General features: G+C 38.5%; 1 protein-coding gene across 1 annotated transcript in view; it reads right to left on the bottom strand.

The window, feature by feature from the left end:
- Nucleotides 1–22519, bottom strand: part of Oca2 (OCA2 melanosomal transmembrane protein) — a 274614-nt gene that overhangs the window by 135709 nt on the left and 116386 nt on the right. Inside the window, exon 19 of the mRNA XM_076565552.1 lies at nucleotides 5775–5902. Within this exon, the coding sequence (XP_076421667.1) occupies nucleotides 5775–5902 (128 nt within the window). The remainder of the gene's footprint in view (nucleotides 1–5774; nucleotides 5903–22519) is intronic.

The following is a 22519-nucleotide window of genomic DNA, read 5'->3' as shown; positions in this document are numbered from 1 at the left end:
GAGAGAAATCAGAAATAAATCATGTTCAATGTATCTTCAAGAGACAGTAATACTGGCTGCAGCACACAAGAAAGTGGGCTTTGCACCCCATCTGGGGAGCACACTAGGGCTGACCTGTTGTCAGGGTGCAGGTGAGCCAGCCCAACCTCATCTACTCTGCAGGGGCACAGGTGAGAGAAAGAAGCCCTCCCCTCCCGAAACTTGCTACCTGTGGCAGGCAAGAGAGCTGGCCCTGGGGTCAGAAGAGTGAGAGAACTAGCCTTGCCCCTCACCAGCTGCAGCACAGGAGAACAGGCCCTGCACCCTGCCTAGGGAGCACACAAAAGCTGACTCTGTTATGGGGGGGGGGAGGCGGAGGTGAATGAGAACAGGAGAGTTGACTCCCCCGCCCCCCATCGCTTCTACAGCTATTGGAAGAGAAGGTCCTGTCCTTCGCCTGAGCGACACAGTAGAGCTGGCCCTGGTGATTTGAGTGTGGGTGACCTGGATCTGAGGACCTGAGAGTAGAAGAAATGGCTCCGCTCCTTGCTTCAGGCAGCACTGGGTGGGCTAGGCAAAGAAGTGATAGAGAGCTCACCCAGGCAGTGACCATGAGGGAAAGCCAGCAAGCTGACCAACCCAACTACCACCCAGGCCCAAAACCAGGGCTATAAGTTGTCCCACTCCAATATCCACCTCATCTATGAACTGTGGGAGCAGGTGAAGGGGATAAAGGTACAGATCCAAAACAGCAGGATCCCCGTGACACAGGACAACAAGAAGCTATCTAAGAGGAGCCCCTGTGTGAGCCAATTATTGTAGCAGAAGCTGACCAATGACTTGTGGCAATGGACACTTACAAGTAAAGATGAATGGACTAAAGATTACACTGTGTGACTCAGCAGGCCATGTTACAACTTCCACAAGATTCTCCTCTCTCTCTCTCTCTCTCTCTCTCTCTCTCTCTCTCTCTCTCTCTCTGTTTTGTTTCTTCATTTTACTTGGTTTTTGGTTTTTCTTTTAAATTTGGTTTTGTTTTGATGAGGGTTGCAAGGGCAGAGGGCAGATGAGAGGGGATGGGGAGATGAGTGGGCTCAGAATCCACAAAGAATCAATAAAAGTTAAAATAATAATAATAATAATAACCTACAAAGAATGTGAAGACATCTTCAATGAAAATTTTAAGACAGAATCAAATGTGTTCAGCCATGGCCCAGAAATGTATATGGCAAAAAATAATAATGAACACAGCCTAACACAAAATCATGAATTACTTAAAATATTATGAGATGGTTGGTTGGTTGGTTGGTTGGTTGGTTGGTTGGTTGGTTGGTTGGTTGGTTGGTTGGTTTATAACTCTATTGTTCAGTTCTTGAGTGTATACTTTGTGAATGGTTTCATGTTCCAATGTAACAAGGTTAAATACACCTGCTAGATGATGCAAAGAATTTTCATGTTTATAGATTGGCAGGTTTCATATTGTAAAAATGGTCATATCATTAAAAGTAATCTACAGGTTCAATACAATCCCCATCAAAATATTAACAATAGAATGGAAAAAATATTAAATTTCACATGGGAGACAGAAGACTCCAAGTAACCAAAGCATGATGAAGCAGGAAGAATAGGGCTGGAGACGTAATAATACTTGATTACAAATTGTATTATAGAACCATAATAGCAAAAATTGTACTGTACTATCACAAAAACAGACATGTAGACCAATGGGATAAAACACTGTGCCCAGAAGTAAACTCACACAGCTATAGCCTCCTAACGAAGGTTCCAAAAACATAAAAGGAGAAAAAACAGCCTCTTCAGCAAATACTTCAGGGAACATTGAATGTCCACATGTAGAGGGGGGAAATTAAAACTGTCTTTCTCATCTTGTACAAAATCAATTCGGAATGACTCCAAACCCTTGATGAAAGACCTGAGAATCTGATACTGCTGAGGATAGCACAAAAATACTTCTAGGTACAGGCACAAGCAAAGACTTTTCCAAAGTGTTTCCAATAGCAGAGAAAAATAACCCCAAGAATTGAAGAAAAGAATTATACAAAATTAAAAGGCTTCTGCACAGAAAAATCATGATCACCAAAGTGAGGAGACAGCATACATAATGGGGGGGGGAGCTTGGCTAACTACATATCAGACAGGCAGTTAATATTTGCAATATATAAATAGCTTCAAATATTAAGCATCAAAATAATAAATTATTCAATCAATAAATAAGCCAGTAAACTCAAAAAGCAATTCTCAAAGGAGTTACAAATGGCCAATAAATACCTGGAAAAAAATCTTCAACTTATTGAGCATCAGAACACAAAAATAAAACTTCTTTGAGATGCTATTTGACCACAGTCGGAATTGCCATCATCAAGAAAAAATTACAACAAATGCTAGCATAGATGTGGGATAAAGGGAAGACTTATTCCCCACTGGAGGAAATTTAAACTGTGTAACCACTGTGGAAATCAGTTGGAAGTTTGTCAAAAAGCTAAAATTAGATCTACCACATGATTCAGATATACCGCTCTTGGGCATGTACCCAAAGGACTCTATATGCTATTACAAAGATACTTGCTCATCCATGTTTACTGATGTGCTCACAAAAGCCAAGAAATGGAAACAGTCTAGATACACACGAACTGATGAATGAACAATGAAAATATGGCATATTTGGACAATTGGCAGTGTAACATTGAAACTCAGCTATTAGGAAAAAATAAAATTATGAAATTAGAAGGTAGATGGATGGAGCTAGAAACAGTCATTCTGAATGAGGTAACTGAGACCCAGACAGACAAAATTCAAATGTTTTTGCTCAATTGTAGATGTTAGCTTTGATTAGATGTGTGTGTTTTATTTGGAATACCCATAGAGATATAGAAATTAAAAAGGGCCTGTGGGGAAGGGCTTTCAAGGGAGGGAAGACAGAATGCACTGGTATAATGAGTTAAAAGAGACAAGAAATAGGAAGGGATAGATTGTGGTGGTTGAGGGAGAACAGAGGGAATCTAAGAGAGATGAAAAAAAGCACCAAAGACACCGGGCAGTGGTGGCACACGCCTTGAATCCTAGCACAAGAGACAGAGGCAGGCGGATCTCTGTGAGTTCGAGGCTAGCCTGAACTACAGAGTGAGTTCCAGGAAAGGCATCCAAGCTACACAGAGAAACTCTGTCTCAGGGGAAAAAAAAGACTTGAGAAAACTAATATGGAAACCTACTACTTAGAAGCTTCTAAAATACATCTATACACATGCATAACAAGGATTAAAATGGAGTTTCCCCATAATGGAGCAACAATTTTCCTATCAGACACCAGAAGCTAACAAATAAAAGACCCAGTACTGGGAACGGGTTACCTCTTTAGGAGTTGTTGGCTAGTGAGGTATCAAAGACCCCTAAACATTATAGGCTATTGCCAATGCTCCTGGTTACCCTCAATAACTTGACAGGAAGACCCTATTGCCAAAGACACCACATGCTTGAGTACATGAGGAATCAAACTCAAATTGGCCTGGAAGCTTCATCACTACTGACTAGCATTCATAGTGATGAAAGATGCTAAGCATGATACAAGAGGATGTAAGTAATCATCTTAACAAAGTGTGAACCCTATGAACTACCATAATAACAACTCGGGCAAGACATGCCCACTGGGAAATAGTGGCATGAACATTATGGGAGTAACCAATCACTTTCTGCTTGGATTTAAGTTCAGCTCCATAAGATGAAATCCATAGCCAGCACCATTATCAGGCTAAGAGCATATGGCTAGATAGGTCATGGGTCACAGGCCATAATTTACTACTATTATTCTGCACAATGGACATAGTATTAAACTGACTCCTGGGGCTTATCATTATCCCATGAGATCAATGCATATCGAAACCATTATCAGAGAAGCTTCTACCTTCAGTAGATGGTGATTAACACAGGTGCAGAGAATAAGAGACAGCAGAACGTCCATCCCTAAAGAAATACTATACTGCATCCCTCACCCCAAGGTTCAGGAACCATTGAAGAAGAGGAGGTACAAAGAGTCTAAGAGGTTATGGATGACTACAGGAAACAGGGAATCTCCACATATTAACTCACAGCAGTTGTGACACCATGCACAAGACCTGTGGAAGCACAAGCCAAATCAAATCCCAGATTTTTGAGGTGGTATTGGCAATTATTATCTGCTGGAATGGAATGTGCAGTTTTCTCTAAGAATGTAGCCCCTGGTAAGTCAACCATGCTCCAGTGAAAGACCACACATCAAAGAATGTTTGGGTAGCACAAATTAGCCAATAAGAGAAAAAAAGGGGACACAAAGTTAAAGTGATAAGTGATAGGGAGAGTGAATAGGATCAAAACACATGAAATTCTCCAACACCTGATAAACCAAGTAACAAATGGTGGTAATGGAAAGAGGAATCTTATATAATGTTGGTAGGAATATAAACTTACATAGCTTCTATGGGACTTGGGAAATATTCTTCAATAAACTCAAAATAGAACTACCATACAATGCAGGTATACCATTCCTGGATACGTACCTGAAGAATTCTAAGCTAACATACCACAGATATACATGCACATTGGTGTTTACTCCTGCACCATTCACAGGGACTTCATCTAAGACACTCAATCAGCCTAGATGTCCATAAACAGATGTGTGTGTGTGCTCATACACACATACACACAGAGATTCACATAATGGATATATAATCACAGACACAAAATGAAAGTTTTTAGCTGTAAAATAATATGAGATCACATTTGCAGGAAAATGGATGGGCCTGGAGACCATTACAAAACCATCTTAAGCCAGACTCAGAAAGACAACTGTTGCATGTTTTATCTCATATGTGGAATCTAGATTTAATTTTTCATGTATGTGTGTATGGAGAGTCATGAGTGTAGATGAGGGACCATAAGTGAAAATAGGAGGAGATTGTCAGGAAGGGCTGGAAGGGAGGGCCTAACAGAATACATCGGACATGAAAGCAGAAGGGAGAACTGTTTGGGAGATGGAAACAGTCTAGTGAAAGTGGAGCAGAGAAAACGGGCGGGTGTGGCAGAAGGGGGATCAGTAAGAAATAAGTATGATGTGTGCATGAAATTGTCATAATAAAAGCCACTACTTTGTATGCTAACTTTTAAAATAATTTTAAAAAAATCAAAAACATATTTCCAGGAGTCAAATAAGCCATTACTTAGAAATTTGGGAAATAATTCTGCCTTAGAAAGTGAAAGCACAATGCAGGTTAAACATGAGGGATACAATGAACCAGTGCTTAGGCGGGAACCCTTTGGTGAGTAGTATTTTTGTTAGTTATTTTTTCTTCCTCTCTGTTTGAGGAAGGCACACATTTATAAACAATGTCTCAAGATTAAAATACATATTGTGAATGTTTTGGTAACAGTCACAATCAAACACAGTACTCACTCAACATTGTGCAGCCTAAGTCAGTTCCTTTTGCCCAATGAACTTGTTCTAGCAAGCCGTTTTTCTCCAGTCTTAATTTTGAGCAAATGCTATATTTTATTAACAAATTAAATTAAAATAAATTCATATGTTACAAAAAACAGTTGAGGAAAAAGAAAAGAAATAGCAACCAAATTAGTGGGTTTTTATGAGAAGCATTCAAATGACTGAGATCAAATACACTGGTCACCTTAACATTAACCTCCATCATTTTCCATTCAGTGAAGATGCACAAAGACTCAAAGCCTTAGGCTTCACTTTGGAAACCCAAAATCAAGTGGAAGTTCACACAGCCAGAGTTCCACAGTCTTACCTCCATCAGTACAAAGAGTGCCGCAAAGAAGAGGAGAGTCACCCATTCTACTCTGTGCACAATGATCTCAAAGTCATGAGTGTCAGCTAAAATTAGCAACCAGATGGCACCCAGAATCGCAATCCATCCTGTAAAACAAGCAAAAATCCATCCTGTAAAGTATCGACTGCCAGCGCACCAGTGGATGTTTTATCTTCTGAATGGTTTATTTTGCATTGAAAACAACTGCTGTATTGCAAACTGTGTACATTTAAAAGTATAATTTCTATTTTAGCTTATGTATATATTCATGAACCAATACCATAATCGAGATAATGGGCATATTCATCACCTCAGAACTCATGCCCATCCATGCACTGTCCCATTCCAGATCCTTCTGTCACTGAGCATATACACTCTCAATAAAACGTGCATCTCTTATCTCTACAGAGCAGTTTACATTCTCTGTATTCTCTATAAATGTAGGGCTGTATTCTCCTCTCTCTCTTCCTCCTTCCTCTCAATGCTACAAATCAAACCCAAAACCTCATGTATATTACACAATGTCCTACCTTTAAGATACTCTCTGGCCCTCGCATTCCCAATTGATCTAGTGGCATTTATTTTTTTCTAATTACTTCTCAGTGGACAGACAATCTTGTCAGGAAAGCAGCACTTAGCACAATTACTTTAAGGTTCTTCCCTTATATTATGTGAGTCAAATGTCAAGTTTTTCACCAGTCAGTAGTACGCCATTATCTGGCTATGCTGTGATATATATCCCATTTACCCATTAAGGACATCCCAATGGTTTCTAGTGTTTGGGTATTACCGATAAATATGATATAAGTATTCACAGAATGATTACAGTGACTTCCCTCAATGTGAACAGAGCCTTGAAATAGAGGAACAAATCAGGCTAGACCTGAAAAATGCAGCTGCCTTTAGAGGGCACAGAGTCATTAGGACTGTCCCTGAATGTCAAAGAAGACACATTTTTCATTGACTGTTTTTATGCTGACCAACATCCAGGCAAGTTCTAGCCATTCTTGATGGCTGAGCATTGTGGCAAGGCAGCTCACAAATCATATCACACAAGACCATTGGGAATATTTCAGAGCATGCTTTGTGTAAGTGCTCATTTGCCAAAGAGAAAAGAGCATTAATAAATAGCAATCACTTGATTTGAGAGATTTAATAATTGTCTTAAAACATACTTTACTATTTTACTGATAACTCATAGAAATCTTTGTTTAGATGGACTTTTCTTTTAAAATCTATGGCTGATAAGCCTGCATGCTGTCTATCAAAATCACTTTCAAAAGGTCAGTTGTCTTAGTGTTTGTGTTGTGGAATATTTGTACACTGTGTGAAGATATATTGCTGTGATTAGTGTAATAAAAAGCTGAATTCCCAATATCTAGGCAGGAGAGATAGATAGGACTTCCAGGAAAAGGAGAGACTCTCAAAATGAACCTAGGCACAAAAGGGAGATGTCAGCAAGACATGGAGGAAGTTGGACATAAGAATGAAAAAAAAAGCCACAAAGCAAAACATGGACTAATAGAAACATGTTAATTTAAGTTATAAGAACTAGTTAGAAATAAGCCTAAGATATAGGCTGAGCTTTCATAATTAATAAGAAGTCTCCATGTCATTATTTGGGAGCTAGCTGGCAGGACAGAGACTTGTTACATATTTGTGCAAATCTATGTGATACAAGCTATCAGAAATAAAAAGTGAAAGGTGCATGGGCCATTAAATATTTACTCCACTCCCAAATCACTGGCCTGTGTATGCTCAACATAGGAAATTAGCTGCATTATTCACATCAGTAAGTATACCATTATAGCTCCTCACCCCTGTTCTCCCTACTGGAAGTTTTCTCAGTCCTGTGCACTTAGATGACGTCACAAGATCAACCTATTCACTGAGCTGTGAGCAAACAAGATCCACATTCCTAACCAGCACCTGGAGTAGCTTTCAGCTCCAGCCACCATTTCCTCCCTGCCAAGATGACTTAGAAACTGTCTGTGATATGATGGAATCAAAAAATGTTGTTTCCCTATCCAAAGGGACCTTTATTGATCAGCACTAAACTGAGTACAAGAAAAACTCTTTATTGTGTTAGATTTCTTGAGATGGTAGGACCAGTGTTTCACCCAACATAACCTATTCTATCCCAAAGCATCTGGCCTCAGGAAAAAATGCAATGCATAGCAATTAAGCAATATTGTGTAAAGAGTAAAAAAAAAAAGCTATGTTGCTGAATTTTGTTACACTGAGCTGTGTCATTTACTGACAACAGAGTACAGTTTCCACAAGGAAGCATTTGGAAAGCATCTGAAATGATCAAATCTCACAAAATTTCAAAATTCTAGCTAAAGTTATAAATATCAAGAACTTGAAACATGACCACACACAACAAATGAAATAGTTGAAAGACGTATAACAAGTCTCTTTCTGTCTCACTAACCAGCTCCCAAATAATTACATGGAGACTTATTAATTAATTTATTATTTATTTATTATTTATCATAATTAATTATTACTAATTATGAAATCTTGGCCAATAGCTTAGAATTGTTCCTAACTAGCTCTTATAACTTAAATTAACCCATTTGTATTAATCTATGTTCTATCAGGTAGTGCTACCTCTCTTCCATTCTTCACCTCCTGTTTCCTCTCTGTGTCTCCTGGCTTCTCCCACAGTCTCAATTCCTCCTCCTCTTTCTTTTTCTCTGCAGAAACCCCACCTATACCTCCTGCCTAGCTATTGGCCATTTAGCTTTTTATTACACCAATCACAACAATACACCTTCACACAGTGTACAAATATCCCACAATACAGACCTTACTGCTTCTAACATGATGACTCCAAAGCAGAGATACTCAGAGTATTAGGAAAAACCCCTAGCCCCAATATTTCTAACAAGCCTGTAGATATGAACCGCATTCATCTAGTTTTACACAAAAAAAAACAATATTAATATATTTGATATAACTTAGATTGTCATGGTTAATTGCCAAAGAGAAAAAAGTATTAATAAATAGTAACCACTTGAATTGAGAGTTTTAATAATGGCCTTAAAACATACCTTACTATTCTACTGATAACTCACAGATATCTTTGTTTAAATGTACTTTCCTTTAAAAAGTCTGTGGCTGAAAACTTACAGGTTGTCTATCAAAATCACTTTCAAAAAGTCAGCTGTCTTGGTGTTTGTGCAAACTTATGTGATATAAGCTATTGGAAATGAAAAATGAAAAGTGGATGGTCCATTAAATTCTTTGCTCCACTCTCAAATCACTGACTTGTGTGTGCTCAACATAGGAAACTGGTTACATTACTCAAAACACAGTAGAGCAAATGAAAGGAGACCAGGAAGTAGTAGTGTTTGGAGAATTGTAGCTGAAACATGGCCAACCTTGCAAAATGTACCTGTGGGTTCCTGTCAAAGGTCTGAATAAACCAGAGGAGAGGAGCCAGCCTTCTTAACTTCATATCTCAGTGTCTGTATGATGGCCAACAAGTGCAGGTCAGCCAGATCATTGAAGTTACTCTAACAACCAAAACTCCCCAGGTTCTCAGAGATCTCAATAGTCTCCAAGGAGAAATGTGCAAATCAGCAATCAGCAATGGACAGAAACAGCTTCCCTCAAAAGGAAGTCTTTATTGGAGAGTGAACAAAAAGTCTCCTCTCTAACCAAGAAGCTTTTTGCAATTGAAAATTCATGGAAAAGGAAAATCAGTTTCCTCCAATAGAGTATCACTGGAATATCAACTACATCCCAGGGCAGGCCTCACGCCCACAAGCTGGCCAACACAAAATTAATTTCATGTATTTTTATGCACATTTTGTTTGTTTTGTTTTTGTATTTTTTGTCTAATTGGGTTTTTTGTCTATTTTGATTTTGGGGTTTTATTTACATTTTTTGTTTGTTTGTTTTTGGTTTTTGAAAGAGAGGAGAAGAACGTGAAATTGGAGAGTAGAGAGGTGGGGAGGATCTGGGAGGAGGTAGGAGAGAAGAATGTGATCAAAATATATTGTAAGAAAAATATTAATCAAAAAGTCTTTATTGACAGTGGCAGAACATATTTCCATAATTACAAATGTATCGAAATTCAGCTAGGAAAGAATGTCAATATGAATATCAAATAAGAACTCCAAAAGTCAATTCTCCCTTAAAAGAAATAAAATTATGGTGAGGGTTTTGGAAATCTGGAAGTTTTTTAAAGCTTTTAGTAATGCAAAGGGTAAGCTGAACACTGATAAGAACAAGTTCTGATCTTAGGAAGGAGATTAGTAAGTAGAAATCATTAACATCAGAGGCTCTGGGACACCATAAAGCAGACCAATATATGAATCATAAGAATTCTAGAAAGAAAGGCAAAAGGAGAAGGACAGAAAGAATATTTGAAAACCATAATGGGCAAGACTTCCCAAATGTAATGAAAAAAATAATCTCAGCATCCAAAAAATTCAATTAAGTCCAATACAGACATATTCCAAGAGAAACACACTCAGATACATCATGGTAAAACTGCTGAGAGATGAGACAGGCACAATGAGAAAGTTTTGAGCCAGTGAAAAGCAACTGACCATGAATTCAACAGAATTAGCAATCACATGGTACTAATGCTGTAAGGCACTGGGACCATAGAGTCAAAGTGCTGAAGAAGAAGACTCAACCAAGAATTCCATACACAACCAAACTGTCAAAATGAAAGACAATACAGGATGCCTATATTAAACAAAAACTAGGAAATACTAAAAGAAGTCCTTGAGTCTTAAATGAAAAACATTTGTGAAAGTTACTCCAGCCATATGAATAAATAGCACTTATGGGAGCATTTATGTAAATAAACAAAAACAATATAAGTATAATCTTTGTACCTTTCAAATTATTTAAAACACGAACATCATAAAGCAATAATTGCAAAACAGTGAACATAAAATATCTAAAGATTAAAAATTTTGTAACCATAATAGCATGAAAGACAAAGAGATGAGAAATCTATAAAAAAGAAAATTTTTTATACAATCAAAATTAAATTGGCATTGATTTCAACTAGACTGTTTTAAGTTAATGTGTTTCTTGCAACAACCATGACAGTTATTAAGAAAATTACTCATAAAATAAAGTGATATGGAACTAAAATCACTTTGGAAGCATCTTACACAAAAATAAGAAATGGAAGAATAAAAAGACAAAACAATGTAAGATACACACACAATTTGTAGGAGACACAGGGCTCTTATGCTCATGGGAAAGTACCAGGGAAACCAGGAATGCTAACCATGCAGGGTTGTTTCTTCAAAGGGAGATGTGGAACTAGAAGAAATCATCCTGAGTGAGGTAACCCAGACCCAGAAAGACAAACACAGTATATATTCATTCATAAGTGGATATTAGATGTAAAGTAAAGGATAACCATGCTACAATCCAAAGACTAGAGAAAATAGGTAACAAGGAGGACCCAAGTTGGAGATACATGGATCTCCCTGGGAAAGGAAAATAGAAGAGATCTTCTGGTTGGACTAGGGGTGGGTGGGCATGGAAACTTGAGGGATCAGGTTGGGGGTGGTGTATAGAGGGGAGAGTATTGAAAGATATGTCTGGAAAGGGGAAAGGCATTTCAGGGTTAGAAACCTGATGCAAGGGAAATTCCCATGGATCTATAAGGATGACCCCAGCTAAGGCTCCTAACAATAGTGGATACATAGTCTGAATTGGCCATTTCCAGTGATCAGATGAGTGACTACCCCAACTGTCATCAAAGAGCCTTCATCCAGTAACTGGTGGAAACAGATGCAGAGACCCACAACGCTCAAAGAATCCTGTAGAAGACAGGGAAGAAGGATTATAGGAGCCAGAGGGATCAAGGACATCACAAGAAAACCCACAGAAACAACTAGCCTGGCTCATAAGAACTCACAGAGTCTGAACCAACAACTAGGGATCCAGCATGAAACCGACATAGGCCCTCTACATACATGTGACAGTAGTGTAGCCTGCTCTACTTGTGGGAATCCTAATAATGGGAGTAGGGACTGTCTCTAACACTTTGGCTGACTCTTGGGAACCTATTCCTCCTCATACTGGATTGCCTAAATACAAGGGGAAGTGCTTAGTCTTGCTGCAATTTGATAGGCTATGGTATATTGATACTCATGGGAGGCCTGTCCCTTTCTGAATAGAAACAAAGGAGTAGATTGAGATGGGGCAGAAGGGAGAGAGAGGTGGGAGGAGGGGAAACTGTGGTTGGAATGAAAAATTAATTAATTAAATTTTTTAAAATCACACAGAAAGATGGGGGGGGGGTGTAACATGTTTTCCAGCAGAAGGCTGGGAATAGATGTGGTTAATAGCCAGGTAACCTCTGCGCTATCTGTATGGCCAGGCCACACCTGACTCCTCCAGACTCTTACATTTATTTCAGTCTATAGTGCTGTCCTCTTCCAAATCCTTATCATGAGCTGCTTACCTTGAGCCTTATCTTTATGGAAGATGTCACTTATACTTTACAAATTTCTATGTAATCATGTCTTAAGCTTTGTTGTACACACAGGATTGAGTTCATTACTACTAGGAAACTTGTTTCCATATTGTGTTGTGCTTAACTATGCCTGAAATAAACTACCTGATGCCAGATTCTCAAAATTTGAATCAAACTGGCTACTGAGTCATGTTGAACCATATTTCCTTCTTGCCTCACGTGGACTGACACTCTGCTGGCCATGGTGTTTGCAGATACTCCCGACAAAAGTTAATAGTGAAGTACAGATTAATCTCTGTCATCTCAGTAATCACATTGAATATAAAAATATTAACCACTCTAAACAAAAGGCAGATACTAGCACATGAATGATTCAAGTATATGCTGTACACAGCTAAATGGGAAATAAAATGAAGGAAAAAGACACAAAATAAAGCCATGAGCCACATGTGATAGCACACACCTATAATCCTGGCAGTTAGGATGCTGAGGCTGAAGGATCATGAGTTCAAAACCAGCCTGGGCTTCAGAATGTGTTTGAGGCCAGGTTGAGTCCCTTAGTGCCTACCCCTGGAACACAAGGGCTCGAGATGCAGCTCAGTGACAGAGCACTTGCTGAGCATGCACTATGCATGGACTCAACTCTCAGAGATGTAAGACTGAATGTAGATTAGTAAGAGTAAGTAAGTAAATATTGGATTGACTGTGCTGATGCCAGGTAACAAAGACTTCAAGATGAAAGAAACTTGCTCTGAAGAGTGAATTATATGCTGGCAAAGGAGGAAATCCACCAAGAAAATATTACAAGTCTGTAAATGCCTCTAACACAAAGCTTTCTAGTACATAAAGCATAAGATGAAGTAACTTAACAGATAATTCAGTAATACTTGGAAACTTCAATACCCTCATTTCAGTAATGGACAAAATGCTGACAGATAAACAGGAACAGAGAAACTTTGAATCAGAAAAGGAGAAAACTAAACCTACTGGGTGTCGGCACACTTCTTCACACAAGTCAACACAAAATCTCTTGTATCCATATGAAAAATTCTCTAAAAAATTATTCCATAAATAAATAATAATAAACTTATAAGTATTGAAATCACAATAAATTAGATATCTACACTGGAGTGAAATTCAGAAGTTAATGATGAAAGAAAATTTGGGAAATACAAAAATATGTGCAGGTGAAGCATCATGCTCCATAAATTCTTTAACGGGATTTATTTTTAAGCTCAAAAGTAAAATTTAAAATTCCTTGAAATAATAGAAATGGAAATGCAGTAGAGCAACATTGTTGAAAACACATAAGGCAAAAATCACATAAAACAACCTGCTCCAAAAAACCTCAGTGCAATCACTTAAACTTTGGTGCTAAGAAACTAATAACAAAGCACTGTAAACCCAAAATAAGTGTAAGAAAGAAAATGGTAAAGGTTGTGTTGGAAATTAAAGAAAAAGAAAATACACAAAGCAATGGAGACATCAGTGAAGCCAAGACTGGCTCTTTGAAAAGATAAATAAAGCCAGGCGGTGGCGGTGGTGGTGGTGGTGGTGGTGCACGCCTTTAATCCCAGCACTTGGGAGGCAGAGGCAGGTGGATCTCCATGAGTTCGAGGCCAGCCTGGGCTACAGTGTGAGTTCCAGGAAAAGCACCAAAGCTACACAGAGAAACCCTGTCTTGAAAAAACAAAAACAACAACAAAAAGATAAATAAAATTGTCAAATATTTAGCTAAATGATTATGGTTTGAATGCAAAATTATCCCCAACAGATGCATGTGTTCAACAATTGGTCCCCAGCTGGTGGTAATGTTTGGGGAGGTTATAGAGCCAGTTGAGTATGGAGCCTGTCTAGCATGGGCCCTTTAGGTTGTGGGGAGACTCTACTTCTAGGCCAAGCTGTCTCTTTCCTTGTCTGTTGAGATATGAACAAGCCATTCTGTAAGGTACTCCACCACCATGGACAGTGCCAACATGGGCCATGCCCCTCCCAAACATGGTGACTGTAACCTTCTAGTTTGACTCAGAGTAAATCATTCACCCATTAAATTGCTTCTGACAGATATTCTGTAACAGTGATGAGAAAAGTAACAGATGCATCAACTGGCCATGAAATGCAGATTAACCCACTCAGATAACTGAATTTCATGTTAACCCACATAAAATGTAGATTAACCTACTCCGATAACTGAATTTCATGTTAACCCACATGAAATGAAGATTAACCTACTCAGATAACTGAATTTCATGTTAACCCACATAAAATGCAGATTAACCCACTCAGATAACTGAATTTCATGTTAACCCACATGAAATGCAGATTAACCTACTCCGATAATAACTAAATCTTCAGTTCTGTTAACCCATACGAAGCGACCACACTCCTAAAACATGCAAACCACTGATACTGATCCAAGAAGAAATAAACATGTGAATAAAGTTCTATCCCATAAAGACCATGCTCATAGTTACAGTGCTTCTGACGAAGAAAACAGTTCTCTTCTTGCAATGGTTCAACAAAGGCAATGGTTTAATGAACAAAACTGAAGAGCTAAAAGTTTAAAACTAAAAGAGACAGGCATACATCCTCATGACCTGTGTGTGAGTAAGCAATAGCTAGATGTAATGCCAAGATCACAGTATTCAAAGAGGTAAATCGAGCCTCCTCAAAATCGAAAACTTTTGTACTACAAGAGGTACATCATCAGCAAAGCCTGGTGGTAGAACTGTGAACTACCAGATACTTGGGAGGCTGAGCCTGGAGAAGGAAACCTTCAAAGCTAGTGTGGACTACAGTGAATTTAAGGCCAATGGGGAATAACTTGGTGAGGACCTGTATCAAAATAATTTCAAATGGAGTGGCTGGGGATACAGTAGAAAACTTGCCTACCATCTGTGAGGGCCTCAGTTTGATCCCAAATACTATAGCAGCTGAATGAGGACAAGGAAGAGGAGGAATAGCAGGAGGAGGAACAGAAATCATCTAGAGGTAAGTTAAAGCCCAGAGGAGGAGGTACTTAGGCTATATGCAAACATATGCCATTTTAATTAAGGAACTTGAACATCCAAAGGTTTTGGATCCCTGGGGAATGTTGGAATCATCTCTCAAAGATACCAAGAGACAATGATACCAGGCAGACACTAGAGGGACTAACGAATATATTAAGAGGTTTGCAGAATGTTTGTCCAGCTAGAATGTCCCCCTCCCCCTAAAAATTATGCCCTCCGACATTACAGCCATGTGTCATCATGTGGCCCTGTCCTCCTGGCTGGCATTTCCAGTGTTAGAGAAGTAACACTGCCTACACTGATTAGACTCTTCACCTGGGAATCTGAAGCTCCAAACAGCTTTTTCCTTGTGTGTATCTGAAGCAGATTTATAAGCTGATTGAAGAATTGCCAGGAAAAAGAGAAAAATGCATGGCAACTGAGGGACCAGCAGGTTTGCCCATGTGGAGCAGCGTCTATCAGGTGCACCACTCAAAGCCTGTCCTCATCTGACCTCTGCTGGCAGCCCATAATCATCCCCACATTCCTCCCTGATGCTTAAGACAAATCAAGTAGATTGCTTGTCATTAAAAATACCCCTCAAAGACAACAAATAAACTGCTCGGAGACAGAAAGACACTAAGAGATGCCTCGTGTGCATCAGACAAGCCCTAAGAGAGGGAGTCCATCCTGCCCGGTGCTGGTGAGGCTGTGTTCATGCTGTGAGAATGCAAAAATAACAGCCTCTCTGTAAAACTCCAGCAATTTCTTTTACGGCCAAATGTGTATGTACACATATAACTAACGGTCTCACACTCTAGATAAATAGCCAAGAATGAAAATTTAAATTCGCACAAATCCTTAAGTTTGTTGCCATTTGGGCCCAGCTCTTATTCACAGTTGCTGAGAGTGGGCTGCCCCTCAGTGAATGAATGAACACACAAACCTGGTGCCCCCACACCGTAGAGTCAACTTTTGACACAATCTGCATGCAGCAGGGAAGGCTGTGGAGAGTGAGTGCAGGAGAAGCTCATCTCAGAAGGTTGCATACCACCTCGTTCCACATATATGACATTCTCAGAAAAGATGACATGATTATGGTGGAAACTGACCAGTTGTTGATGGGAGGGGAAACAGCCACAGAGGAGAGTGCGGGGGCTTGTGGGATTGTACTCTGATTATGTTGGTAGTTACATAAACCTCCATAGGCATTAAAAAAATAGAATTTAAAAAAAAACAAACAAAACAAAAGAAATAGAATTTCACAAGAAAAAGTCCACTTTGTTCTGTGATAATTTTAAAAATGAGAATAATGAGTCAATGCTGTGCTTAGGTTCTGGTTCTTCAAAGACAGAATGTGTCAGATGATGTCACATTTTGTCACATGATACATATTTCACAACATCATTTTGCAATGCATGAGACCATGTGTTTAATGTCACATTACAGTGAATTACATCATGCTACATAATGAATGCTCTATATTTGATGTTTTCATGTTTTGTTACATGATACATGTAATGTGCTATGATATCATTTTGTATTACAGGACATCACACTACATGATACCATGATGTTATACAATGCTACTTTATATTATTTGGCTTTTGATTTGCACAATACATAGTGTGCTGACTAATTTTTATGTCAACTTGACACAAGCTAGAGTCGTTTTGGAAGAGGGAACCTCAGTTGAGAAAATGCTTGTGGTATGTTTTCTTGATTGATGATTGATATGGGCTGGTCCATCCCACAGAGGATGGCACACTAGCTTTTGTAGAGGACCTGAGTTTGATTCCTGACACCCACATCAGAATGCTTACAACCCCTGATTTCCAGTTTTAATACCTCTTGCCTCTGTGGGCACCTGCACTCGCATGAAAATACCCACACATATATATAATAAACATAACAAAATAATTCCTCAAAAATAGAGGTGCTAATCCTTATATGCTTTCCCTATTTTTCCCTCTAAAAGTTTCAGAGTTTCTGGTCCTACATTGCAGAATAGGATAATATCTTTGCTCCCTGTATACTTGACAGACAGTTAACATGTAGAATATACAAAGCTCCAGAAATTAAATAAGAATAAATTAATAAACTAATATAATGAACTGACAAAGTATGAAAAACAAATAGCCATGAACACATGAAAAACATTTAACATCACTCAACATCAGAAAAATTCATATTAAAACTAAAATGTTGAAACCCACAGATCCAGGGAGGCTACCTAGCAGGGGAGACCCTAGGATGACTGTGGCTTATAATGAGTTTTGGTAACCCAATCACTGGGCAATCTTTAGTAAAACATTTCACTACTAGGATAAGAATTTGTACTATATCAAGCTGATGAAAGAAAATGCTGGCTGTAATTTCAGGAGGGGAGGCTAAAATCTTTTTAGAATATGGATGAGCCTATGGGAAAATGTCTACCGTAAATCAAACAGTGAAGGAAAAGATGAATAGGAAGCTCACTTACACAACTTAAGTAAAAGATAGCTCTCTAAACAGATGAAGATAGGTTTCTTCTGTATCCCAGAATCTAATGAATATTTATATGTATAATTCAGCTACCATTTGACTTAAAAGGGCTTATTGGGAAATGTTATCATTTATACTATTTTCTATAGAGAAAATATTTTACTGTTTAAAATAACCCTAGACTTTTAAATGATAACCTGTTTTTATGTTCAAACTATCTGAGTATTATTTCTCCTGCAGTTGTACATAAAATGTTTTTACATTAAAAAAAGGACAAATACTATAGAATTGTATTACATGAAATATATAGACTATGCAAATTCATACAGACAGAAAGATTAGACATTATCTCAAGATAGAGAAGAAAGTAATATAGAGCAATGATTTCCTAAGTACAGAATCTCTGATCTGTGTGATAGAAAAAAGCCACAAATGGACAGTAGTATCAGGACATAATATCATGAATGTAATAAATCAATACAATTAATGTAATTAATGAATATCATAAATATAATTATTGAATGAATACTGCGAATGTAGTCAATGAATATCACAAATGTAATTAATGGCATGAGTGTAATTAATGAATATCAAGAGTGTAATTAAAAAAATAAATTAAAATTAAAAAAAAAAACTAAAATGTGACTCCATATCACCCTATCAGAATGGTAGTCATTAAGAACACAAGATACACCAGGCAGGTGATGGTGCACACCTTTAAACCCAGCACTTGGGAGGTAGAGGGAGGTGGATCTCTGTGAGTTTGAGGTCAGCTTGATCTACAAAATGAGTTCCAGGACAACCAGAACTACACAGAAAAACCCTGTCTCAAAAAACAAAACAAAAAAGAGAGAGTACATGATAACAAATACTGATGATACAATACAAGTACAATACCTTGACACACTGTCAGTACAGCCATTATGTAAATCAGTATGGCAGATTCTCAAAAAAAAAACTAAAAAAAAAATAGATCAAGCATACACAGAGACACTTTGTATCAATGTCTGTTATAGCTCTGTTCACAACAGCTAGGTCATAAGCCCAGCTAGAAATTCAAGAGTAGGGAAATGGGAAGAGAAAATGTTGTGATATATTGTGTACTCTAATAAAATTTGCCTGAAGATGAGAGAACAGAAGCCACCAGATTAAGCATAGATGCCAGGCAGTGGTGGTACAACACCTTTAATACTAGCCCTCGGGAGGCAGAGATCAGTCTGGACCTCTGTGAGTTCAAAGCCACCCTGGACTATATGAGATTGACTCAGTCTAGGAGAGAAACACAGCCAGGCAGTGGTGGCACACACCTTTAATCCCAGTACTTGGGAGTCACATGCCTTTAATCTCAACACTGGAGCTCTCATGCCTTTGCTACCAGTATTTGGGAAGTACACCTGCTTCAATCCCAGCACTAAGAAGGAAGTGATGTGGCTAGGCAGAGAAAGGCATATAAGGCATGAGGAAAGAGGAACTAAAATCTTTGGGGGGGTGGACCCCTTTCAGCTGAGGAGTCAGAGACATTCAGTCAGAGGATTCATGGAGCTGGTAAGATGAGAAATGGCTGTGGCTTGTTCCTTTGTCTCTCTGATCTTTCAGCATTTACCAGTATCTGGCTCCAGGTTTTTTATTATAAAACCATTTAGAATTTGTGCAAGAAGAAAATGTGGAACACACACAATATAATGACAGTGTGCCATTTTCAGGAAAATGGATATCACTACATTAAGAGAGTTAAACAAGTAAGTTTCTGTAATCCATGGTTCTTAGATTCTATATCTAATCATTATATATGTGACATGAAAGTGGAAAGGACACTTTAGGGGACAAGGGGACTAATAGGAGGGGAGAGGGAAAAGGAGATGGTGGAATGGAGAGATGTGCTCAAAGTATTTTATGCATTTTCAAGAAAATATCCTTCTGAAACCTAGTACTACATAAATGAAGATATCCCCATTTAAATATTCTGTCTTAAAAATGCTAATCAGATTTTTTCCTATTCAACCTAACCTTTCAGGATAAAGAAGCAAATAAAGGCAATATGTATCCTAGGATCCCTGATAAGATATCTGTTCACAGCCAAAGGGGAAAAAAACAACACTAGCATTAAAAGTAGAACAGAAATAATCCTCACAGTCACAGGTGCAACAGCAGCTCAGAGATCAGGCGTCTTTGTACAAAGACTGGCCTTATGAGGCCTCAACCCTACGTGAACCACAGACAACTGAGGAAAGCTGAGATCCAGCAACGTGGCCTTCCCCAGCAAACAGCACACCAATTGGCTGTCCAGTACCAAACGTTCAGCCCTGAAAACCTACATATGAGTAACATTATATGGACTCAACAAGTTATATTTGGGAATATATATATATATTACATATATGTATCATTATATATATCATCAATCATTTATATATAATATATTACATATATTATCATCATGTATATCATCAATCATATATATGTGCATGTATGTGTATATATATATATATATATATATATATATATGAAAAAGAGCCATCATGAATTTGAAGAAATATGTAGTGATGTAATAATAGGGTTTGAGTGAAGAAAGGGGAAGAAGAAAATGTTATAATAATTAAAATGCAAGCAGGTACAGAGACCCACAGCCAGACATTATGCAGAAAGAGTCTAAACTGGAGATCACCATCAAATCCCTTCTTTTGGAGCTCAGGGAACCCAGCAGAAGAGAGGGAAGAAGAATTTTAGGAGCCAGAGGAGTCAAGGACACCAGGAGAGCATGGCCCACAGAATCAACTAAGCAGAACTCATAGGGGCTCACAGAGACTGAAGTCACAATCATGGAGACTGCATGGGTCTATGCTACATCCTCTTCACATATGTTACTGTTGTGAGCTTGATGTTTTTGTGGAACTCCTAACAGTGGGAGTGGGGCTGTCTCTAACTCTGGCTCTTGGCATTCCTTTCCTCCTACTGGGTTGCTTCATCCAGCCTTGATATGAGGGTTGTGCCTAGTTTTATTGTAACTTGTTATGCCCTGTCTTGTTGATATCTCTGGGAGGCCTGCTCTTTTCTGAAGTTGGAAGACCTGAGAGAGAGAAGAGATTGGGGTCGGGGGCAGGTGGAGACTGGGAGAAGTGGAGGGAGGAGAGACTGTGATCCACAAGTATTGAAAACAAAACCAAAAAAAAGGGAAAGAAAAGACAAGAAATCAACTTCCATCTTTAAACAAAAAGTTTTGTTCCATCATCTCATATAAATAGGAATACACATATTTCTAGCTCATAGACCTACATTGTTTTTAAATTTGTATGTTTTCACAAATAAAAATTATTTATCCTTTAAAATAAAATACAATCTCAAAAAGATCTTCCCCAATGGTAACCAAAACTTTTTAAAAGTTTGTATGAAGATGTGTCTTTAAGTGCCATGGTGACACAAACCTTTAATCCCAGCACTCAGGAGGCAGAGGCAGGCAGATCTCTGAGTTCAAGGCCCACCTGGTCTATAGAGCAAGTTCTAGGACAGCAAGACTACACAGTGAAACTCTGTCTCAAACAAACAAACAAACAAAAAAGATATGGCAAATGTTAGCAAAAATTTGTGTTAATTGTGTATAAGCTTCCACATGTTGTTAGTTTTTCAAATGCTTGTATACTCTCTTCAAGGACAAATAAATCAAACTTATCTGTGATCACCCAAAAGAATTCTTGAATGGAAGGCTCCTGTTCATGTACACTTGTTTCACTGTATTTCTTTAATTACCCATGCTGACTTAATCTTCTCATTTTATGCAGATTAAAATCTGCAATGTTAAAATTATGGCCTGCCTGGGTATAATTATAACAATCACACTTTAACAGTTTTTAGATGTACCCCCACCAAAAGCAGTTGAAATCCATGTCATTGTTAACACTGCCTTTTGCTTTCCTCGGGACTTCAGGAGATTCCAGGAAGATCAGTTCTGGTGTAGATAAAGAACACCTGTGGGCTCACAGCCAAGCCCAGGTCACCAGCCAAACTGGACACCACATCAGACATCTATCTCTCACTGATCTATACTTTAATATGAGGTAGATTTTACAAGTAAATGTTTTGCTTTATTTCAAGTACTGACACTTACAAAGATCATTGTGAAATAACATGAAGTCTATGGCAAGTGTGGGATGTTTGTGGAGAAGATGGGCGCTGGGAGTTTCAACCTGAAAGAGCCGTTTCTCCCCTGGACACAGGTGAGACCCCGACACAGAACTGGAGGAGGACAGTGTCTAACCACTAGAGAGAATGTGCTGACAATGAGAAAGGACCAAAGGGATACAATGGGAGAAAAAGTTCACTGCATGGAGAAACGATTTGTAGCCAGACAGGACACTGAGCTCAGCAGAGCTCTCCCAATTTCCCAGCCCCTTCACAGTCATCCTTCTGTACACTGTGAATGTAGATGAATTTCTAAACAGTCTTATTAAATAAGAAACACAGAGCCAAATACAGAGGTATAAGCTGTAGAGATCAGAGCAATAGCCACCAACTAACCTTAGCTCACTACATCACCGTAGCTTCCCAAGAGAGCCTCTTCCTGCCTAACCTGTGCCTTTATTGCCTTCCTGTTCTGCCTTCTCATTGGCTTTAAGCCCAGCCACATCACTTCTTTGTCACTGCCTGTCTATACAGGCCTCCAGGTCTCTATGGTCGGTACTTGGATTAAAGGCATGTGTTACCACCACCTGACTTCTGTTTATGGTTGGCTCTGACCTGTGATCTCCAGACAAATTTTATTTATTAACATACAAATAAAATATCACATTTCAGCA

This window comes from Peromyscus maniculatus, chromosome 1 (genome assembly GCF_049852395.1).
Source record: "Peromyscus maniculatus bairdii isolate BWxNUB_F1_BW_parent chromosome 1, HU_Pman_BW_mat_3.1, whole genome shotgun sequence".
Classification (NCBI taxonomy): Eukaryota; Metazoa; Chordata; class Mammalia; order Rodentia; family Cricetidae; genus Peromyscus; species Peromyscus maniculatus.
Note: the sequence above shows the minus strand (reverse complement) of the source record. Positions and strands in the feature narration are given on the sequence as shown.